The 18365-nt window shown below is 43.9% G+C and overlaps 1 protein-coding gene across 1 annotated transcript; it reads left to right on the forward strand.

Moving 5' to 3' along the window:
* Positions 1-336: 336 nt before the first annotated feature.
* EPGN (epithelial mitogen) lies at positions 337-14396 on the forward strand. Its single transcript, XM_074992052.1, has 5 exons — positions 337-373; positions 896-985; positions 12569-12686; positions 13756-13908; positions 14328-14396. Exons 1-5 carry the CDS (start codon positions 337-339, stop codon positions 14359-14361), a joined length of 432 nt encoding a protein of 143 aa, XP_074848153.1. The 3' UTR covers positions 14362-14396.
* Positions 14397-18365: the final 3969 nt, after the last annotated feature.

Consider the following 18365-nt stretch of genomic DNA (forward strand, 5'->3'; position numbering starts at 1 on the left):
TTTTTACATTGCTTTGACAGATCCCAAGTTTCTCCATAAAATAATGTCCTTGCATGCACAATGATGCCTACAGGTAATAGGAAACTGATGTTTCAAAAAGAAAAACCCAAACAGATTGCTAGATAATGGCAGTTTCCTAAATGAAAGTGTGGTTGCCTTGAGGCTTAGGTTGTTGCCAGGTGCACTTTTTGTTTTTTTTGTTTTTTTTTTGTAAGAGCAGCTGGTGACGCTTCATAGTATATAAGTGCAAGCAAGACGCAGGTTCACAGGTAAGCAGAGCAACCCAGCCGTCTGGAAAGAAGAGAAGCGAACACTGTTAATCTGCTTCTGCTAGACATGGCATTTGGAATGCTAATATATATTTTGCTAAAAGGTAGGTTTACTGGGTTTTTTATTGGCGTCTTGTAGAGATGGGTTTGTACTTATTCATTTGTTTTCAGTTCACTTGTATTTTCTGAAATGAGGCGGGTCTAAAAACCTCAAAGGAATCCAGAAACGTAAGTTAGTTTTAGTAGTTTCTGACTTCACTCAATTTCTGGATAGCTACAATTAGATTCCCTTTAAAATTATTCTAAATGTATCTGTCAGTAGATAAATTTTATACACCCTGTTATAGTAAGCTGTATTGTATCCAATGTAAAGTAATTATTGTGGGATTTATAGCAGCATTGATATGTACTCTGAGACTGTAGAAACACTAGTTTTATCTGTTCCCCATAGTCATCATTAAATTGTGACAAAAGCAATTCAAAGAGGCAAAAACATAATAAAAATATCCTCATTCTTTAAGTTCATTAATTCAGAAGCCCATTTAATGGATGTAAATGTAAAGAAGAAATAAGCTTCCTGCAGAAGTGCTGTCCTATTAAAATCAATATGTGTTTCCATTATACAGCGATGGTAGCACTGGGTGAAGAGACAGCTATTACTGTTTCATCGCTAACGCCAGATTTACGGAATAGTTGGGCCAAAAACACCACGCAAGGTATTTCTTCTCTGCTCTGTAGTGTTTCATATCAGCTTTTGTAGTCTGATTTACTATTGATGGTCTATCAGCAGCTATTTCTTAAATCACAATTGTCATACCTGCTAAGTGTGGGAGGGATAACTCTGTCGTTTGAGTATTGGTTTGCTAACCCTGGGGTTGTGAGTTCATTCCTTGAGGGAGCCATTTAGTGATCAGGGCAAACAGGTTAAAAAGGGTGGGGGAAGGAGGGTGCTTGGTCCTGCCAGGAGGGGACTTGACTCAATGACCTCTCCTGGCCCCTTCCATCTCTGTGCAATGTGTATCTCCCTGTATGTCAAGTGAGATTAAAACTTCTCACTCCCAGCCCTCTTATTAGATAGCTTCTTTATTTGTTGTAATATGGTTTTGATTGCCAAAACCTTTGCAGCTACTGCTGATGGTATCCTTTTGTTCTTGTTTCTGTTCAATGTGCATCTGCTTGAAAGGCTGCAAAGAACTCAGCACACTATTTGTGAAGTCATCCCCCACTTCCCCCACCCATGGATTCTGCAGTCTTGATACTAACCTAGTAATTAGCAATGTAATTACTTGTTAGGGAAATGAGGAATCTTGAACTCAGGTCCTGGCAGATAAATAAAGGAGGAATGGATTTTGAAATATTCTGTTTTAAGATGAATTTGCCTTTAATTTTTAACTCTACATATGCATTCTATTGATACTTAGTCATCTAAACAGTTCTAAGTAGGTTTTTGCTCCATTTGTGAGCTTTCTTCTTCCCCCATCATCCACAGCAAATCAAAATACTGATTCTGCTGACTGCAGAAAGTAGCATTGAAAGGCAGTCATAGTACTTTTTGGCCTGCTTTGTAAGTGCAGTACTTTTTCTGTATCAGTGTAGATGGAGCCTGTGATCTGGCTTAGAGTGTGTCTCTGTGATGTGTCTGTTCTTCCAGCGTTGGATATAGAAGAAAAAATGGTTCTCTTTCATTTCACATCCCTATAGATATTTATGTTGTGATCCACTGAGTAGTCTTGCTGTGTAAAATACTGTTATGATGTATTATAGACCACATTTTTATAAATTCACTTGCATGAGCAAACCCATGTGTGCAACTGTGCTGACCTCAATGTGCTCTTACTGTCATTATGGATATAAAATGGATATTTGCAGCCAGCAAGACATTGGCTCTCACGATTGCTCACGAATGCAGGCATGCAATTGCATGTTTGGTTTTGTAGGTATAAGTGGTCCTCTGCTTTTAAAAAATGCAACCCTTTAAGAGTTAGAAGACTGGGTTTAGGGGTGGAAGGAAGTGTTCTAGGCAGAACAAAGTCATTAAGTACCAATGTAAAAAAGCTGATAATCAAAGCATGTTAATAACAAACCCATAGGAAATTAATTAGTTCCCAAGCAAATGCCTGATGGGAAATGGCACTGTCCTGAGGGTTTGTGGCTCCACAACAGGGGGCTGCGTGAGGGAAATGGCAGGTATCTGGCCAATGAAAGGCAAATGTGATCTGATTCCCATCCTGTCAACCAAGAACCTTCCTTCTTCCCTAGTCCACATGTCCTATGAAGTCATTATCCACTGCAAAGAGTAGCAGGAGATGGGTCACCTTGAAAGGCAAGGTCAGTGAGAAGAAAGAAACAACATGGGAGAGAGAGGTGGCTGAACTGGGAGGGAATATGAAGGCTTTTTTATTCTGCTTGAGGGGAACATCTACCAGTGTTCGGTAGGAAGGAATAGCGGGGGGGGCGGGGTAGGAAGGATCTTGTTTTACTCAGAGTGGAATGAGCAGGTGAGAACTTAGGGAGAGCTAGAAGATCTAAATGGATGGACTCATTTTCGGCATCTCAGTGCCAGTAGCTGCGGTTGAATATAGAGGTGTTGACTTTGAGTTCCTAGGAGGTGCTTGACCCCCTCCCAGGCACCCACTACTGAAGTCAGGTGAGTTCTTTGATGCATTTATCAGCAATGGTGGGGATGCTGAGTATCTCATCTTCTCAGAAATGGGACTATGTATTGACGTTAACTCAGAAGACACAATGAGTCTCTAATGGATGCCATTTTTATTAAGGCCATTGCCGCCTGGAGCTAAAGCTGATCATTTGTAGTTTATTTACACAAAGATAGTGTTGCCAGCACTCAGGCTGGTTGTGTGTGCCCGCACAGGTACATACATATGTGCATGTGGACTCACAATGTGTGTGCGCTGGTACATATGGCAACTGTTACACTTCGCACTTAGTTTTTTCTTTTGTAGCAGCACTATAAAGTGTTTCACTTTTTGTCGTGACCAATCCCTTCAATCATCCATTATTTTGCTTTCATGTCAGATGGGGTCAGAGTCATCTCTTGGTATGACTCAACATGTGGCAGACATCCATTTGTATTCTTATACTGCATATTTTCTTCTTCCCATGGTTTAAAGGGCAAACAAGCATTAAGATCTGGCTATTAGGTGAGGGCTTTCATGGGTACATCATAAACTGCTTAGCATTATGTGCTCTTTACACAGTGTATCCAGTGTCCAGGTGGATAATCTGAAAATTAAATTAATAGATTAGTCTCAGTACTGGGTTAGGAAAAAAAAAAGTGTGTCTCTGTTTCAGATTTTATAATTCGTTTGAATGTCATTACTCTTTAATTGTTTTACAGTATTTAATGCTTTTAATTTTTGTGTCTTGGTTTGAGATCTGAGCTTGCAGCCCTTGTTAGACAAAATGCTGACCTTCGACAGCAAGGGCTGCATGTCTGCCTGTGTGCAGAGCTGTCCTATCCATCAGCTTTTTGGGGCTCCAAGGCAACCGCTGCAGCCATCCCATGGACTGGAGGGAGGCGCGATTGCCTGGCTCTGAGGGCCAGATGTGGCGGAGACAACGGGGGTCGTCTCCCCTCCCTCTCATACTCATCATGTGGACAGTGTGTTCAGCAACCTGCTCCATCCTGCTGTGCCACATCACACTGCCCTCCTGACCCGCTGCGCGTCACTTCTCCGCAGGGGCAGGAAGTGAAGCAGCTCTCCAGTTCCTGCCATCTGCGGAGAAGTGAGGCCAGCAGGGCGACGCAATGGGTTCTGCGGCACAGAGGAAGCTGTGTTGGGCCCCACTCCTGGGGCACTGGGTGGAGGTGTTGCCCAAGAGTTGTCCCCTCCAACCCTTCAGGATAGCCATGTGTGTGTGAAGAATTACTGGAGGACTGGGCCCCCTTGCTTACAAGAGTCTCACTCCTGTTCTAAATGTGTGTCAATAACAATATGATGTCTGATCAAGCTAATTTGTACTTTGTCGTCTCTAAAAATGGAATGCTGCCACCTTCTGGCAACTCACAGTGATACTTGCGTACAAAATCAGGAATTTTTTTACTTTTTAAATGCAGAGCAAAAATATTAGTTTTATTCTTCTACCAGATATTGTGCTTTTTCCAATGTGGCTTAGTAAATCTTAAGGATAAGTTTTAATTCATTTTAACCATTGTGCCATGGCTTTAAGTGAACTGTTTAGCAGAACAATCCTTCCTCCCTGGTGTGACAGGATTGGATCATGAAGTTTTCCTTGGGATTGTCACAGTATGCTGGTCATGCCATTGAGCCTGCCAGTCTGTCCTCTGGGGGCTCACTACCCTGTCCTGCTGGGCCAGAAGTTCTGGTCTCCCCCATCCAAGATGCAGAGGTAACACCCTCCTGCTGCAGAGCAACACCAGTGCTGAACTAGCTCAGCTCTGAGGGGGCTCAGCTATAAGGCCATTCACAGCATGCATGAACATAGCACAAAAGAGGATATACATCTTGTAGAGCTGGGGCCTTGGGAGGTCACTGAATCCAGTTGCCTGCCCTCTTGGCAGGATTAAACACCCTCCTTTTTTTTTTTTTGACCTTTTTTTCTAGGTCCCTAATGGCCCCCTTGAGGATTGAGCTCACAACCCTAGGTTTAGCAGGCTAATGCTCAAGCCACTGAGCTATCCTTCCTCTGCCACCCCCAAAAAACACACACCTTATTATGAACATGATTTGAACCTGCACAGGGAAACGCTATTGGATTTCAGGTCCACCACCTTAACCACTTGGCCATCACAGCTGGCTGTCAACCCCCAAAAAACCCCCAAAAATAAATCTATCTTATTTCTTATTCTGTATAAAAGTTTTACCCAGGTGAGCTTATACATTCACCCTCTTTATCAATGAAAAAGGGATATGCACAGTGGTAGCTTTCCCCTCTCTCCTCCCCAGCCTGTGTAACAATTATTTGCATTAGGCTTACTACTAAACAAAAGTGGTTTTGTTAGGTGTAAAAAATGGGATTTAAGTGATCGCAAGTGAAACCAGACAGATCAAAGTAAGTTTATTTGCTAAAACAAATAAAATGCCAAATAAGCCTAATGCACTAAAGCTGCGTCTACACGTGCACGCTACTTCGAAGTAGCGGCAGTAACTTCGAAATAGCGCCCGTCACGTGTACACGTGTTGGGCGCTATTTCGAAGTTGAAATCGACGTTAGGCGGCGAGACGTCGAAGTCGCTAACCCCATGAGGGGATGGGAATAGCGCCCTACTTCGACGTTCAACATCGAAGTAGGGACGTGTAGACGATCCGCGTCCCGCAACATCGAAATAGCGGGGTCCTCCATGGCGGCCATCAGCTGGGGGGTTGAGAGATACTCTTTCTCCAGCCCTTGCGGGGCTCTGTGGTCACCGTGGGCAGCAGCCCTTAGCCCAGGGCTTCTGGCTGCTGCTGCTGCAGCTGGGGGTCCGTGCTGCATATACAGGGTCTGCAACTAGTTGTTGGCTCTGTGTATCTTGCAGTGTTTAATGAAAGTGTGTCTGGGAGGGGCCCTTTAAGGGAGCGACTTGCTGTTGAGTCCGCCCCGTGACCCTGTCTGCAGCTGTGCCTGGCTCCCTTATTTCGATGTGTGCTACTTTGGCGTGTAGACGTTCCCTCGCTGCGCCTATTTCGATGTTGGGCTGAGCAACGTCGAAGTTGAACATCGACGTTGCTGGCCCTGGAGGACGTGTAGACGTTATTCATAGAAATAGACTATTTCGATGTTGGCTGCACGTGTAGACGTAGCCTAAGAGAAATTGTTTCGAAGCATATTCCTCACCTGTTGTCTGGATTTCAGGTAAAATGCTCAAGGCAGAGTTCATTTTTCTCTCTGGCATGTGACTTTTTATTCTAATTTTAAGGTACAGAGTCAAATTCTTGGCCAACGTAAGTCACTGACTTTAGTGGTTAGCGGCAGAGAAATTTCCCTTCCTCATCTAAAAAAGTTCATTTTAAAGCAGGTGGGTTCTTCCCACTCCAAGAACATTTCCTGAAGGGAAGGAATAAACCACATACTTATTTCAAGAACAAATGTATATAGGTCCTTTCATCCTCTAAATGCCACAGCAATTCCCAAAGCAGGGCCCTGATTCTGCGACTCAAGTTTAGCTGTATTGTTTTCTCTCTGTCTGCAGCAGCAATTTACAGCCCTGTGGATGCTCCATTGGGAGATGAAGTTGATGATATCAGAAATTTAACTGATGTAGTTTCGTTTGCAGAGAATGTAGAAGTCCTATACCTCTGAGTGCGGAAGACATTAAATAGCAGGAAACAGATTCTTAGTTACAGCTCCGAGCCTCTTTAGCCAGCCAAAAACACTCTGTGGCTTTTCCAGAGTCACTCTGTTCTCTAGGTTTGCCACATTTTCCAGTCGCTGGCAATTGGACTTTTTTCTTCCCCTTCTCTGCCTCTACCTTCAAGGTCCAAACCCCCATCACTTGCTCCTCTCTCTTCCTCTCATGTTGGCAATTGTCTCCATGCCCCACTTTGCCCAGCTGGGCCCCTACTGTTCGAGGGCTGGGATCATCACCATCATCCTCACCATCAACAGCGATGGCCTCAGTGCCCATTGGTGTCTGATGCCTCTCTCACTATTTCCTTCCATCTTTCCCTGTCCAATGCAGTGTGGCTTAGTCTCTGTAGACTAGCTCCACACCAATCTACTGTGTCATCTACTCATTCTCTGTGGGGTCTGCCTCTGCTATTCGAGCTGTCCATTACGCTGAATACAGCAGTCCCTCAAGTTATGTGAAGGTTGCATTCCCACACACCCTCACATAACTTGAATTTCACAAAAGTCAGGGGCAGAGAGGCAGCTTCTTTCCCCAGCGGAATGCACGTTGTACAGCCAGGGAAGCAGCTGGAACACCTGGAGCTCCTTTTGAAAGATAAGTCCTCGGTTGGAGAGGGCTGTTGGGTAGGGTTAAGTCTGGCAGTGGATTGGGGCCATGGGGGGTGGAGGGTAGAGGGGGTAAGCTTGGGGTGGGTTAGGGCTGGAGGGGGGTGGGGGTGGAGTTGAGCTGGGGCCGTGCTGCCCTGCAGGGCAGGGGGAGTTGAGCCAGAGCCAGGTGAGCCGGAGCCTGGCACGGGGGGGTGGGGAGGTGAATTGAGGCCCCAGGGGTGGGTGGGTAGATTCTGAGTTGCACTTAAATCACAGTGACACATTTTGAGGAATTTCTGTAATAAATTGCCTAGGGAAGTTGTGGAATCTCCATTTCTGGAGATATTTAAGAACAGGTTAGATAAATGTCTGTCAGGGATGGTCTAGAGAGTACTTGGTCCTGCCATAAGGGCAGGGGGCTGGACTTGATGACCTCTCAAGGTCCCTTCCAGTTCTAGTATTCTATGAATTACTGCACCAGAGTCTCAACTTTTTGCTTGTCATTCATTCTGCAGATATGCCCAAATAGCTGTAGCTTCAATTATATATCCTTCTGCAGTAGGTTCTCTTTCAGCTGCATCTTCCTTTGTGATTCCTCATTGGTGAACATCTGCATCCATCCTATTCTCAGGATCTTTCCATAACTCTAGAATGCTAATATCCTTCTCTTCAAATCTTTCATCATTACCCATGTCTCACATCCATACAATATGCTGCTAACACACGTTTTCAAGATTCTTAGCTTCATTCCTAAGCTAATCACTTAGCTTTTCCGGGTCTTATCCATTGCCTTCAAACTCACTCTTGCTTTCACTACTCTGGTTGCTATTTCTTTCTTACAGTCTAGATCAGACGTCATGTTGCTCCCTGGACACATGAACTTCTCTGCATTCTCTAGTTTGATCCTGTCTACACTAATCTTCCTTCCTATTTTCTTACCTTCAAATACCATTGTCTTTGTTTTATTGATGTTCATAATCAGTCTGTACTGCTTCCCTTCCTCATTTACCACCTGCACTGTTCTCGCTAGCTTCTCTTCATCTTCTTAATGATAACTATGTCATCAGTGAACCTCAAGTTGTTAATTCTCATCCCATGCACTGATATCCCTTCTACCTCTTCCTTGATCTTGTCCATCACTGTCTCTAGCTGCGTGATGACGACACTCGGTGATATTGGATCCCCGTGTCTGGTACCTGTACTCCTTCTAATCCAACTTTCCAACTCTCTAAACATTCTCACCACTGCCTCCGCATTGTCACTGATATCCTTGAGTAACTATGTCAGTCTGATATCCATTCTGTACAACATCAACACCACCCAAGTTGCTTTATGATCTATACTGTCAAATGCCTTCTAAAATTGACAAAGCAATCATAGATCATTCTATTGTTGAGCTTTCTCAGCTATCAATCTTAGTGCCAATATCTGCTGTCTGGTACTTCTACCTTTCTTGAATCTCACTTGCTCATCCACTAGATGTTCCTCTATCTGCGATCATCCTTCCATCAGTATCAGCAGCAGCACTTTGCCTAGATGACTTGTTAGGGCAATCATTCTGTAGTTCTTGCCCTCCAACGCGCTTCCTTTCTTATCTATTGTAATTAGCATGGATCTTGTCCATTCCTCAGGTGCCTTCCCTTCTTTCCATGCTATATTACATACTCAGTGTATTTCCTGAATCATACTTTCACCACCATATTTGATCAACTCTTCCGTGATCTTATCATATCATTTCCAAGGCTCTTGTTCTGTAGTCGTTTAACTGCTCTCTCTACTTCCTCCTTCAAAATATCAGTCTTGCTCTCAATGCTTGGCAGTGATATCTCTTTCAGTTCTTTGATCAGTCTCTCTGAGACACTCAGGTCCAACTCTGATTTGTACAAACCAGTGCAATATCTCACCTATTGCTGCACAACCTTCTCCTTGTTCATGAGCACGTCTTTGTTCTCATCTTTGATCACCATCTGCTTCGGCTGCCACTTCTGATTAATATTCCTGATCATCTTATACATCTCCTGGGCCTAATACTCACTGTAATACCTCTCCATATCTTCACACTGCTCCTCCAATCATTTTGCCTTAACCATTATGGCCACTTTCCACACCTTGTTGCATTTCACTCTATATTGCTATTCCACCCTCTCGGAAACTTCCCTTCTGATCTTCAGTCCTCTCTTTTCTTGGACCAACTTCAGCATCTCCTGCGTAATCCACTTCTCTTTTTCTGGAACAGTTTGATCAATTGCCCTCTCTATCGCCAAGGCTATCCCTCTGACTATCTTATCTATGTCTTCCTCTGTGCCCGCTTTCCTGATCTGTTCTTCAAGTACTGATGTTGAACATTTTCACTTTGAATCTCGCTACCATCATTCTTTCCCTCCCCGGTTTGTATCCTAAGAATGCTCCTCTAGGTCTTTTATTAAGAAGGAATCCAACCTCTGCCTCATGTTTCATTTTATTCTTTGACCAAATGACTTCACAACTGCACATCTTTCCTGGTGCCATCCAGTGCATCTGTGCCAATCCAAGTATATTGCATCGGTATCTCTCCATCTCCTTCCAAAGCAGCTCTAATTTTCCAGTCGCCCTCAGTTTTCGGACATTCTACATTCCAATTGACAGCATATGTGTTCGCTGTAATTTTCTTTCAGTAGCCAACTTATCAACCCAACCCCGATCGCTCGACTGATGTTGTGGACCTTGTTTATCCTGGCAACATCCAAGCCAGCATCTTTTATCAGTTAGTCATACTGGCATCCGATTTCATTCAGATTGTAGTTTAATGGTGAGCCCATCTCACTCATCTGACCAGCCCTCCTTTATCCAGGTTTGGGTCTGGCATAGAACCCCTAGAGACTTCATAGCAGAGCCGGGCTGGGTGGGAGCTGCTAACCCCTGACAATAAGCCTCTCTGCAGGTAGGAGGCAGCCCCAGCTGACCTAACGCTGGTGCAAATTAATTGATGACTCAGTGCCTCATCTTTCCCTGAGGTATCTGGTCTTTTAGTGTCCCGTTGGTACTTCTGACTGGACAGTGACAGGTCACCTTTTGAACTGGAGTTTCTAGTGTAAACTGAGCACCTAGCAACTGTAAATGGCAGCCAGGCACAGAAGCCAAAATCAGGGTTGTCCAGATAAAACCTGGAAGGGTGATTGGATGGCAACTCTACTGTACCCTCCAGCTACTGCCTGGCTTTCTTTTTATCTCCTCCTGCCTCTCTGTGTCCCACCTGTTCTCTCTCGGGCAAACTCTTCTCCACTCACTCAGTCCAAACTCCTGGGCAGATTCACAATCTCCTTTTGTCTTAGGTTCAGGGGTGATGCTGGAGGGGATTTTAACTAACCCATCATTGTGGTGATGTTAATTCACAGGGTTAGTTGACATCCAATCTCAAAGACGTACTCGACTGATGCAGTCACCAGGATCTCTCTGCATAACAGTATCTTGGATGGCAGTGGGACTATTCCCTTGGGAAGATGCTGCTCAGCTTGAGTAATGGGGACAGAATCACTGTAGTCATCACTGATGTGCAGACATAAATGGTTTACAATATGTTAGCATGGAGGATCCGTCTAGACTTGTTTTGAATCAGATGAGAAGAGGGAAGAGCTCCAGGTAGAATGGAATTTGGTCAGTAAAATGGGGTTAATAATGTTACTCTTGAGAAATATACCATCATGGGATTAGCAGTGATCACAAATGGTCAGGGCTTATATCTGTGACAGCACCTCTGAGGATGTAAAGTGCATGAACACTCTGTTGGAGCCTTGTTTCAGTACATAGTCAGTGGGAAGCTTTCTGCTTGCCGAAGGAACAAGATCAGACTTTGGTTACTTTGAAGCAGGACTGTTGTCGTCCTTCATGGTTTTGCTTTTCTTGCCGTCAAGAATGAAAACCAGTGTTGTCAAATATTCAGGTCAGAACTCACTCAACTATGTCTAAAACAGGAATTCCCAACCTATGGGTTGGGATCCAAACGTGGGTCGGGATTAGATTTGTTAAGGGTCACCAGCAGCTCGGACCTGCATGTGGCTCTTAAAGGAGACATTTGCAGTTCCTTAATGCTGCCACATCCAGCAGCTGTCTCTACCAATAGAGAAGTAATTGTGCGTTACAAAGGCAGCTTCTCCACCTTTGCTATTCATAGTCATCCCAGGCAAGCCACTTAATACACTCTTGAAGTAAGTCATTTTCACTCCCCTCCATCCTTTCCCCTTTTTGCCCCCCCACTTCTGTTCTGTGTAGCTGATTTGTCAGATTTCATTTTTTTGTTTGTATCTCCCTCCAGCCTCTGACTGTGACCCTCCCAACCACTGAGTGTGACTCCCCAAACCTCCAATGCACCCAGCCCCTGAGTGTGACCCTCCCGAGCCCCTCCAGCCTCTGAGTGTGGAGTTTAAGCTGGGGTGGCACAGGGGAAAGCAGTTTGGGGACGAGGGTCTTTCCCCCACCACCACAACTCAGATCAATCATAATAATAAAATAATTAACTATAATAAATGTAGTGCTATTATTTTATTATTAATGCATTTTCCCTTTTTCTATGACGCAACTACTATGAACATATAAACATGAGGGGCGCCATTTTATATTCTTGCCTCAGGCGCAAAATTAGCTAGTTACAGCTCTGCTCCCCATCCCCCCCATTTTTGAATTGCCTTGGGTCACCAAGTCTGAATGTCAAAATGGGTCCTTGTCTGGAAAAGGTTGGGAACTGCTGGTCTAAACCAATCCCCTGAAATAACAAGTATTGTTTGGCTGCTATATCCAATTGGCAACTTCTTCAGTCAGAAGGCTTGTTAAACAAATACTTCCTGCAACTGGCAAGCTTTTGCTCTGACCCATAACCGTTGGCCCTTGACTCTGTTCTATCCACAGTCCTGAAGAATGGTCCTGATTTGTGCCATTTATTTAAAAGCATTCACTGTTAGTGTTGGGAACAAACTCAGGGCAAGCTGCCTTGAAGCAATGGTGTTTTGTCCTTTTGATTAAAAATTAATCTCAGCAAGCCAGATTCAGAAGCAATGACTGACAGCAAGATAAATTACAACTCCCTGTACCTGCTAATCTCCTTGTGCCCCTTTCTTATTGGCCTGCAGGCTGCCTTATGCCGACAGTAACTTGGAATGAATCTAACCTATTCTTTAAACTGCTGCACATTTATTATGACGAAATCATTTGTAAAGAAAATTGGTATTTGAAAAAATGCCATGCTAAGGTGTGTAGTGTCTTTGCCGTGTTTTAATCAGTGACATTTACAGTGCATTAAACAGGCATGCAGTGGGGTGTTTGTCTTGTGAATGACTGCACTTTTAAAAATGACATGATTTAGGTTTTCAAACAATTTTATTTCTTCAAATGTAACTTTTCCTCCTCTGCTACATCTTTCCCAATAGACTACACAGAGGAACCTATTGCTCTGAAGCTTTTGCAATCCTGTCATGAGGAGCACAGTAGTTATTGTATTAATGGCCTCTGTGCTTTTCATAATGAACTCAAGAAACCCATATGCAGGTAAATAAATTATGTGTTTAACCACATTCTTGGAGATGAAGACAAGTCTCTCGATATTTTTCTATGTATGTTACACATAACGATATTATCCTGATATGTAATCTGCTGTCTATGTGGGCATCAGTTTAACACCTGAACAGTTCTACTGAATCCAATGGGACCTGTGCACATGCTTTAATTTAGGCACCTTGCAAATTCAGGTTCTCTGTTAGCAAGACAATGGACTGTGACAACTCCCTACTCAGGGGAATTAAGGCTTACTTGAGAAGGCAAAAGCAGAAGATGACATGCTCGGAAGCTGCTTTTGACATATTCTGATGTCAGAACTGCAGCACCGAGCTAAAATCTGAAGCTGGAGTAAAGGTTGAACCTCTCTCATCCAGCACACTTGAGAACTGACCAGTGCCAGACGAGAGAATTTGCTGGCCCATGGGAGGTCGATATTGTCTAGCACATGACCTATACTTTCTCATCTTACTGGGATCTTAGAAGAACTTTGGGGTAAATTGCAGCTAAATAACAGCACAGAAGACTGAGAGTCAGGACGAGTGGCTGGAAACAAATGTTATCGGACCACAGGAAACTTGGCCACACCCATGATAAGGGATCCTCTGGCTAACTAAAATCATGCTGGATTATGGATGTTGCCAGACTAGAGAATTCCAGATTAGAGAGGGTTAACCTGTATTAAATTTCCATCTGTGCCCATTTTTTGACTGGGCTCTGGGTAGAAGCCACAACGGAGTCATCTGTGGCTTTCTGAGTCTGGCTGCGGTTCTGCACCAAATCTAGTTCTGACACACTTCAGGGTTTCTTAAAATTACTATTGGCTACCTAGGGGCCCAATGATTAATACAACCTCTAGGTGTCACCAGAATGCAGTTTTCTCTTACTGCACCCTTTCTTGGGGAATTCTCAGCAGGAGGGATCCAGCAGCTTTCTGACTGCAGAACAGAATCTGCCCACACCAGTTTAGTTTCTTTCTTTGTTGAATCAAATGTAATAAGTAGCTTACAGCGTCAAGTTAAGATTTGCTGAATACTCCTGTGAATTTCTTTTTCCCTTTTAGGTGCCTGACAGGTTACAATGGAGAAAGATGTGAACACTTGACATTAAATTCGTACATACTTTATTCTTATGAATACTATATTGCAGTGGGAATTGGTGCTGGAATGGTACTGAGCGGGATCATTGCTGTAATCTATTGCTATGTAAGAAAAAGGTATGGAAAATAGCCTCTTCTGGGGCATGAAAATTAAAAGGATTTCTAAACTGTTCAGAATACCTTGAAGCATGTGCATTCTTCCGACAAGGATTTAAATGAAATATGGTCCTTTTGCATTATGTTTATCTGAATAATTTGACACTTTTGGGGGACAGTTGTATAATGGGTAAAGCAGAGGGCACAGGGATCTGTCCCTGATCTGTCATTCACTTATTGTGTGAACTTAAACAAGTCCCTAAACTGCTCTCTGCCACTATTTCTCCATCGGTAACATAAAATTATTTGGAAGCTGCCCACCAGCCCTGATTTCCTGGGGACTACTTCCATGACTAACCCAAGTATGATTTGGGTCTATTTCTGTCATTACAGTTCTATCATTGTGTGTTTAAATTTATATAATTGGTTATCCATTTTAGATGCAGGAAGTTGAAATCGCCTTACAAAGTCTGAACCCAGGAGACAAAACTGTGACGATCCAGCACAAGACACTTACTGATTTGCCTGTGAATTGGAGGAGGGTCGGAGCTGAACGAACTACCGCTGCCAACAAAATACAAGCAGGTGCCACACCTGGACTGATAATATAAGACAATGGGAATCAGAAATCTGGCACATAACTGGAATGCCTGCAGATCTGACTGGCTTCCTTCATTTTGGTGACAGCCTCTGTAGCTTTTATAAAGGTTGTTGGGGAACTTATAGGAGTGGATTGCAACGGCTGAGGATCCTTTTCCCTGTTGTTTGACTGCAGTTCCTTTGTGGGTGGAGATCTGACTTCTTTTAGCTGCTTTTGGTAACTTCAGGCCTGGATTGCTCAACAGGGAAGGATGTTCTGTATGGAGGAAAATGAAGATATGTCTCACAATGTGCTAAGGCAAATAATGGAGTTCACACTCTGCCAAAGCCAGGTCGTCAGTCTAGCCCACTTCTGGTTTCCCAGGAGCCTATAGAATGGGCCTGGACTGACATGATTACTTTGGGTCTGCTAAGTGGGTTAAATGTAATTTGTGTTTCTTTGCCACAATGGACAAAGGCAGAAAAGGCTTTGGACTGGGAAATAAATGACTCAAAAGAGATATAATTGAACCTAAGAAGACTAAAAGGCAGATGAGTTTGGAAAATAATACTGAGGGTGCAAAGGGCTCCTGATCTTTGACAAGAGTAGAGCTCAAATACATCTTCTTTTTTTTTCCAAATGGACTCTGAAAGTGTTCATGCTGGCCCGCTTTGATCTTCCAGAACACACAGAGCAACTCCCCACATTCCCAGACTTGTCAGTCAGACATCATCTTACCCCATGATATACACTGCTGGACAAAAGGAACAAGACTGTAGCTGCTATGGACACTGCAATTTTGTTATAAAGACTCATTAACATGGTACTATCCAACTGGCTCCATTCTTCTTTAATGGTATATCACCATTAAAACAAGAATGAAATGGATAAAGGAAATTTGCTCAGCTTTATCCTACCATGCTACTATTATGTGCTTTCTTTTTCTCCCCCACAAGATGTCTTCAGATGAGGAGATTTGTTCTTGGGCTAATGAAATAAAATAGTTTCAGAGGACAATGGCTCTTAGAAGCTACAAAGTCTTCCATCTGTGAGTTTTTGGAATACTCGTACTGACCATTGCTCAGAAGGGTTTTCATTTCAGATGCTGGTCATTGTGGATCCATATTTCAGCTTCATTTAGACACCCGTGGGGTAAAAAGGGCATTCAAGCGTCTAAATGTGTAAGGGCTGATTTATGGACATTATTTGTCTTTTGATAATCTGCCTTTCTTGGGATCTGTAGTCGCTTTTTCCAAGTGATGTGTGTCATCTTTTATTTATATAATGTGTAATAGTATGAGCCAAAATGCTTGCAACAAACTATGTAAGAAAGGATCCAGTTAAAGTGGAAATGTGGACTTAGATCAAAATGCACTATTGTGACGTGCTAATATAGGAGGAATATAATGACAAGGAGTTGATTTTTGGTGCATCACCATCCATTTCCGCTAGGTTTCAAAGGCTACAGCTACGCTGTGAGAAAAGTTTGAATTTATTAGTATCGATTTTTGTAAGACTGGATTTAATAAATTTGAATTTGAGTATCCTCACCTCCTCCTTGCAATCAGCAAACATCGACTGTTGCAGCAGTGCATTGTGGGAACCTATCCCACAGTTCCCTCATCCCCATAGCATTTTGGGCATTTTCGCTGGTATTTGACATCATCTTCCCTCATTGCATTGCCCTCATTCCCCTCCCATGGTAAGCAAACATCCATTTTTCCAGGCAGAAGGAAGGAAAAGCAGAGCATCAACAAAGATCACCAAATTAACAGAAATCTTTCTTCTATAATTGAATTGCTTTTTAAAACTGTAGCTTTAACTGAATTATCAAGGATTTTATCAAAATCAGCAGGTGTGTCTCTTCTCAACTCTCCCTCCACTGATTGACCCCGTCCCTTGATTGCACCCGATCCCTCAAAATAACACAGGGACGATGAAAAGCATGAAGAAAGAGTTGATAGTGAAGTTTTTGAAACACGAGAGTTGCTGAGGGGAGCGTATTTGCCTTTCCCATCCGTTAAACAGCTTCTGTGCACGGTCTGTGTTCTCAACTGGCCCTTCACCCACTCTGCCCTGTGCAAAGGGGTCCAAAGTTAGAAGAGGGTAGAAAAGGCTAGGAAAAGGTTTGTCTTCCCTCTTCACTACACAGACATTGCCAACACAGGGGATGGAGCTCAGGAAATGTCATCGCCATTGTGGGGTGGTTTGGTATTTGGGAGGTTGAATGGCCAATTGACATGGTCCCCGAAAATCTTTTTTGGCTTTGGGTTGTGGAGTCTGTGACTTGAATCACCTTGACCCATTCCCCTGGGCAGCAGCCAGGCCCTGCAATTCATAGACTTCTCCCTCATGGCAGCTAGCCCCTGGGTCCTTGTTGGAGTAGGGTAGGTGGGGGGCTGGCGGGGGGCAGTTGAGGTAGTCCTGCCAGGTGGCTGCAAGCCCCCACAATTCATAGCCAGTGGCAGAAGGTCCCTGAAAATCTTGGACACTGGGGGAAACTTCCCCACCAGTGGCAGCTAGCCCCCCAGCTCCTTGTTGGGGCAGAGACATGGGGGGGGCGTTCAGTGGGGGGCCAGTTGAAGTAGTGCCCCCAGGTGGCTGCAAGCCCCTTAAAATTTTAGCCACTGGGGGAAGTGTGCCCCTGCCACCCAGCAGCTGCAAGCCTCCGAAAATCTTTCCCTCCCTTGGAGCCCTAACCACCTGCAAGTCAAGATATGGTACTGCCTGGCACCATGGTCAGCAGTGAATGGCAGGCATGTCCTTTTATGGGGTTGAGGGCTACTCATACAATGTGGTGGCTGTGTGGGGGGAAAGACCCCAATTGTGTTGCGCTTGGGGAGAATGCTCTGGGAGGGGTGCACACAAATGTAAGCCACTGAAAAAGTTTCTCGGCCTCTTATGCAAGCACGACCCCCACAACAGCTTTCCTACCATGTGGTGCAACGGGGCAGCCGCTGGCGCCAGGTAGTGCAGAAAAAAATACCAAGTGTAGAGATAGAACTGTTAACTCTGTGGTGGGGCTTTTTGTAATGGGTAGATGCACTCCCAGCACTAATAACAAAGGAAGAAAGATATTTCTCAGCCTCTCATACAAACATGAGCCTGCAGCCACAGGCTTCCTGGTCCCAATTTGAAATTCACGGTCTTCCTGTTACCTAATTCCTGTGTCCCTGGAGAGCAGCAGCCAGAGTGGAGCATTGTGGAGCATTGCGGGTCACATATGGGACACCCCTGGAGGTTAAGAAATTTGATTTTAAGACATGGCACTTCCACACTGGCTTTATTTGAACTTTTAAATTCAAACTTGACGCTACACCCAGCAGGTTCCGAAGATGATATGATATCAATATTCATCATCATCAACAACCATTGGCTCAGCACCCACTGGTGTCTGATGCCTCCTTCACCATTTTCTTCCATCTTTCCCTGTCCAATACAGAGTGACTTAATTTCTGTAGACTAGCGCTGCACCAATCTACCATATCATCTACCCATTCTCTGTGGGGCCTGCCTCTCCTTTTCGAACCATCCATTATGCTGAATTCCAGGGTCTTGATTTTTGTTCACCATTCATTTTGCAAATATGCCCAAACATCAGTAACTGATATCAATATTAGTGCTCCCTAATGGTGATTACGGTGAAGACAGTCGTGGTAATACCGAGCTAACAGCCTTAATTTCGAATTTAGCTTGTCGTGTAGACATAGCCAAAGAGAACATTCCTTCAGATAGATTGGTTTGATATTTCCACATATCTGTTTTGCCAGTCTTCTTTTTCTCAAGATCAACCTCATTAAACTCTCCAGCTGTTAATCATCTTAAATTATCTTTACTTTTTTCTTCTATACCTTGAGGGCAATTTCAGCTCTGACAATTGTTCCACTCGGAGTAAGTT

This window comes from Carettochelys insculpta, chromosome 4 (assembly GCF_033958435.1).
Source record: "Carettochelys insculpta isolate YL-2023 chromosome 4, ASM3395843v1, whole genome shotgun sequence".
Classification (NCBI taxonomy): domain Eukaryota; kingdom Metazoa; phylum Chordata; order Testudines; family Carettochelyidae; genus Carettochelys; species Carettochelys insculpta.

What these genes read in the sequence shown, in the direction of transcription:
- EPGN (XM_074992052.1), top strand. Translation starts at nt 337, where the DNA reads ATGGCATTTGGAATGCTAATATATATTTTGCTAAAAG. An exon ending in GGCCAAAAACACCACGCAAG is followed by an intron (nt 986 to 12,568) that starts GTATTTCTTCTC and finishes CTTTCCCAATAG; the next exon opens with ACTACACAGAGGAACCTATT. An exon ending in TATTGCTATGTAAGAAAAAG is followed by an intron (nt 13,909 to 14,327) that starts GTATGGAAAATA and finishes TATCCATTTTAG; the next exon opens with ATGCAGGAAGTTGAAATCGC.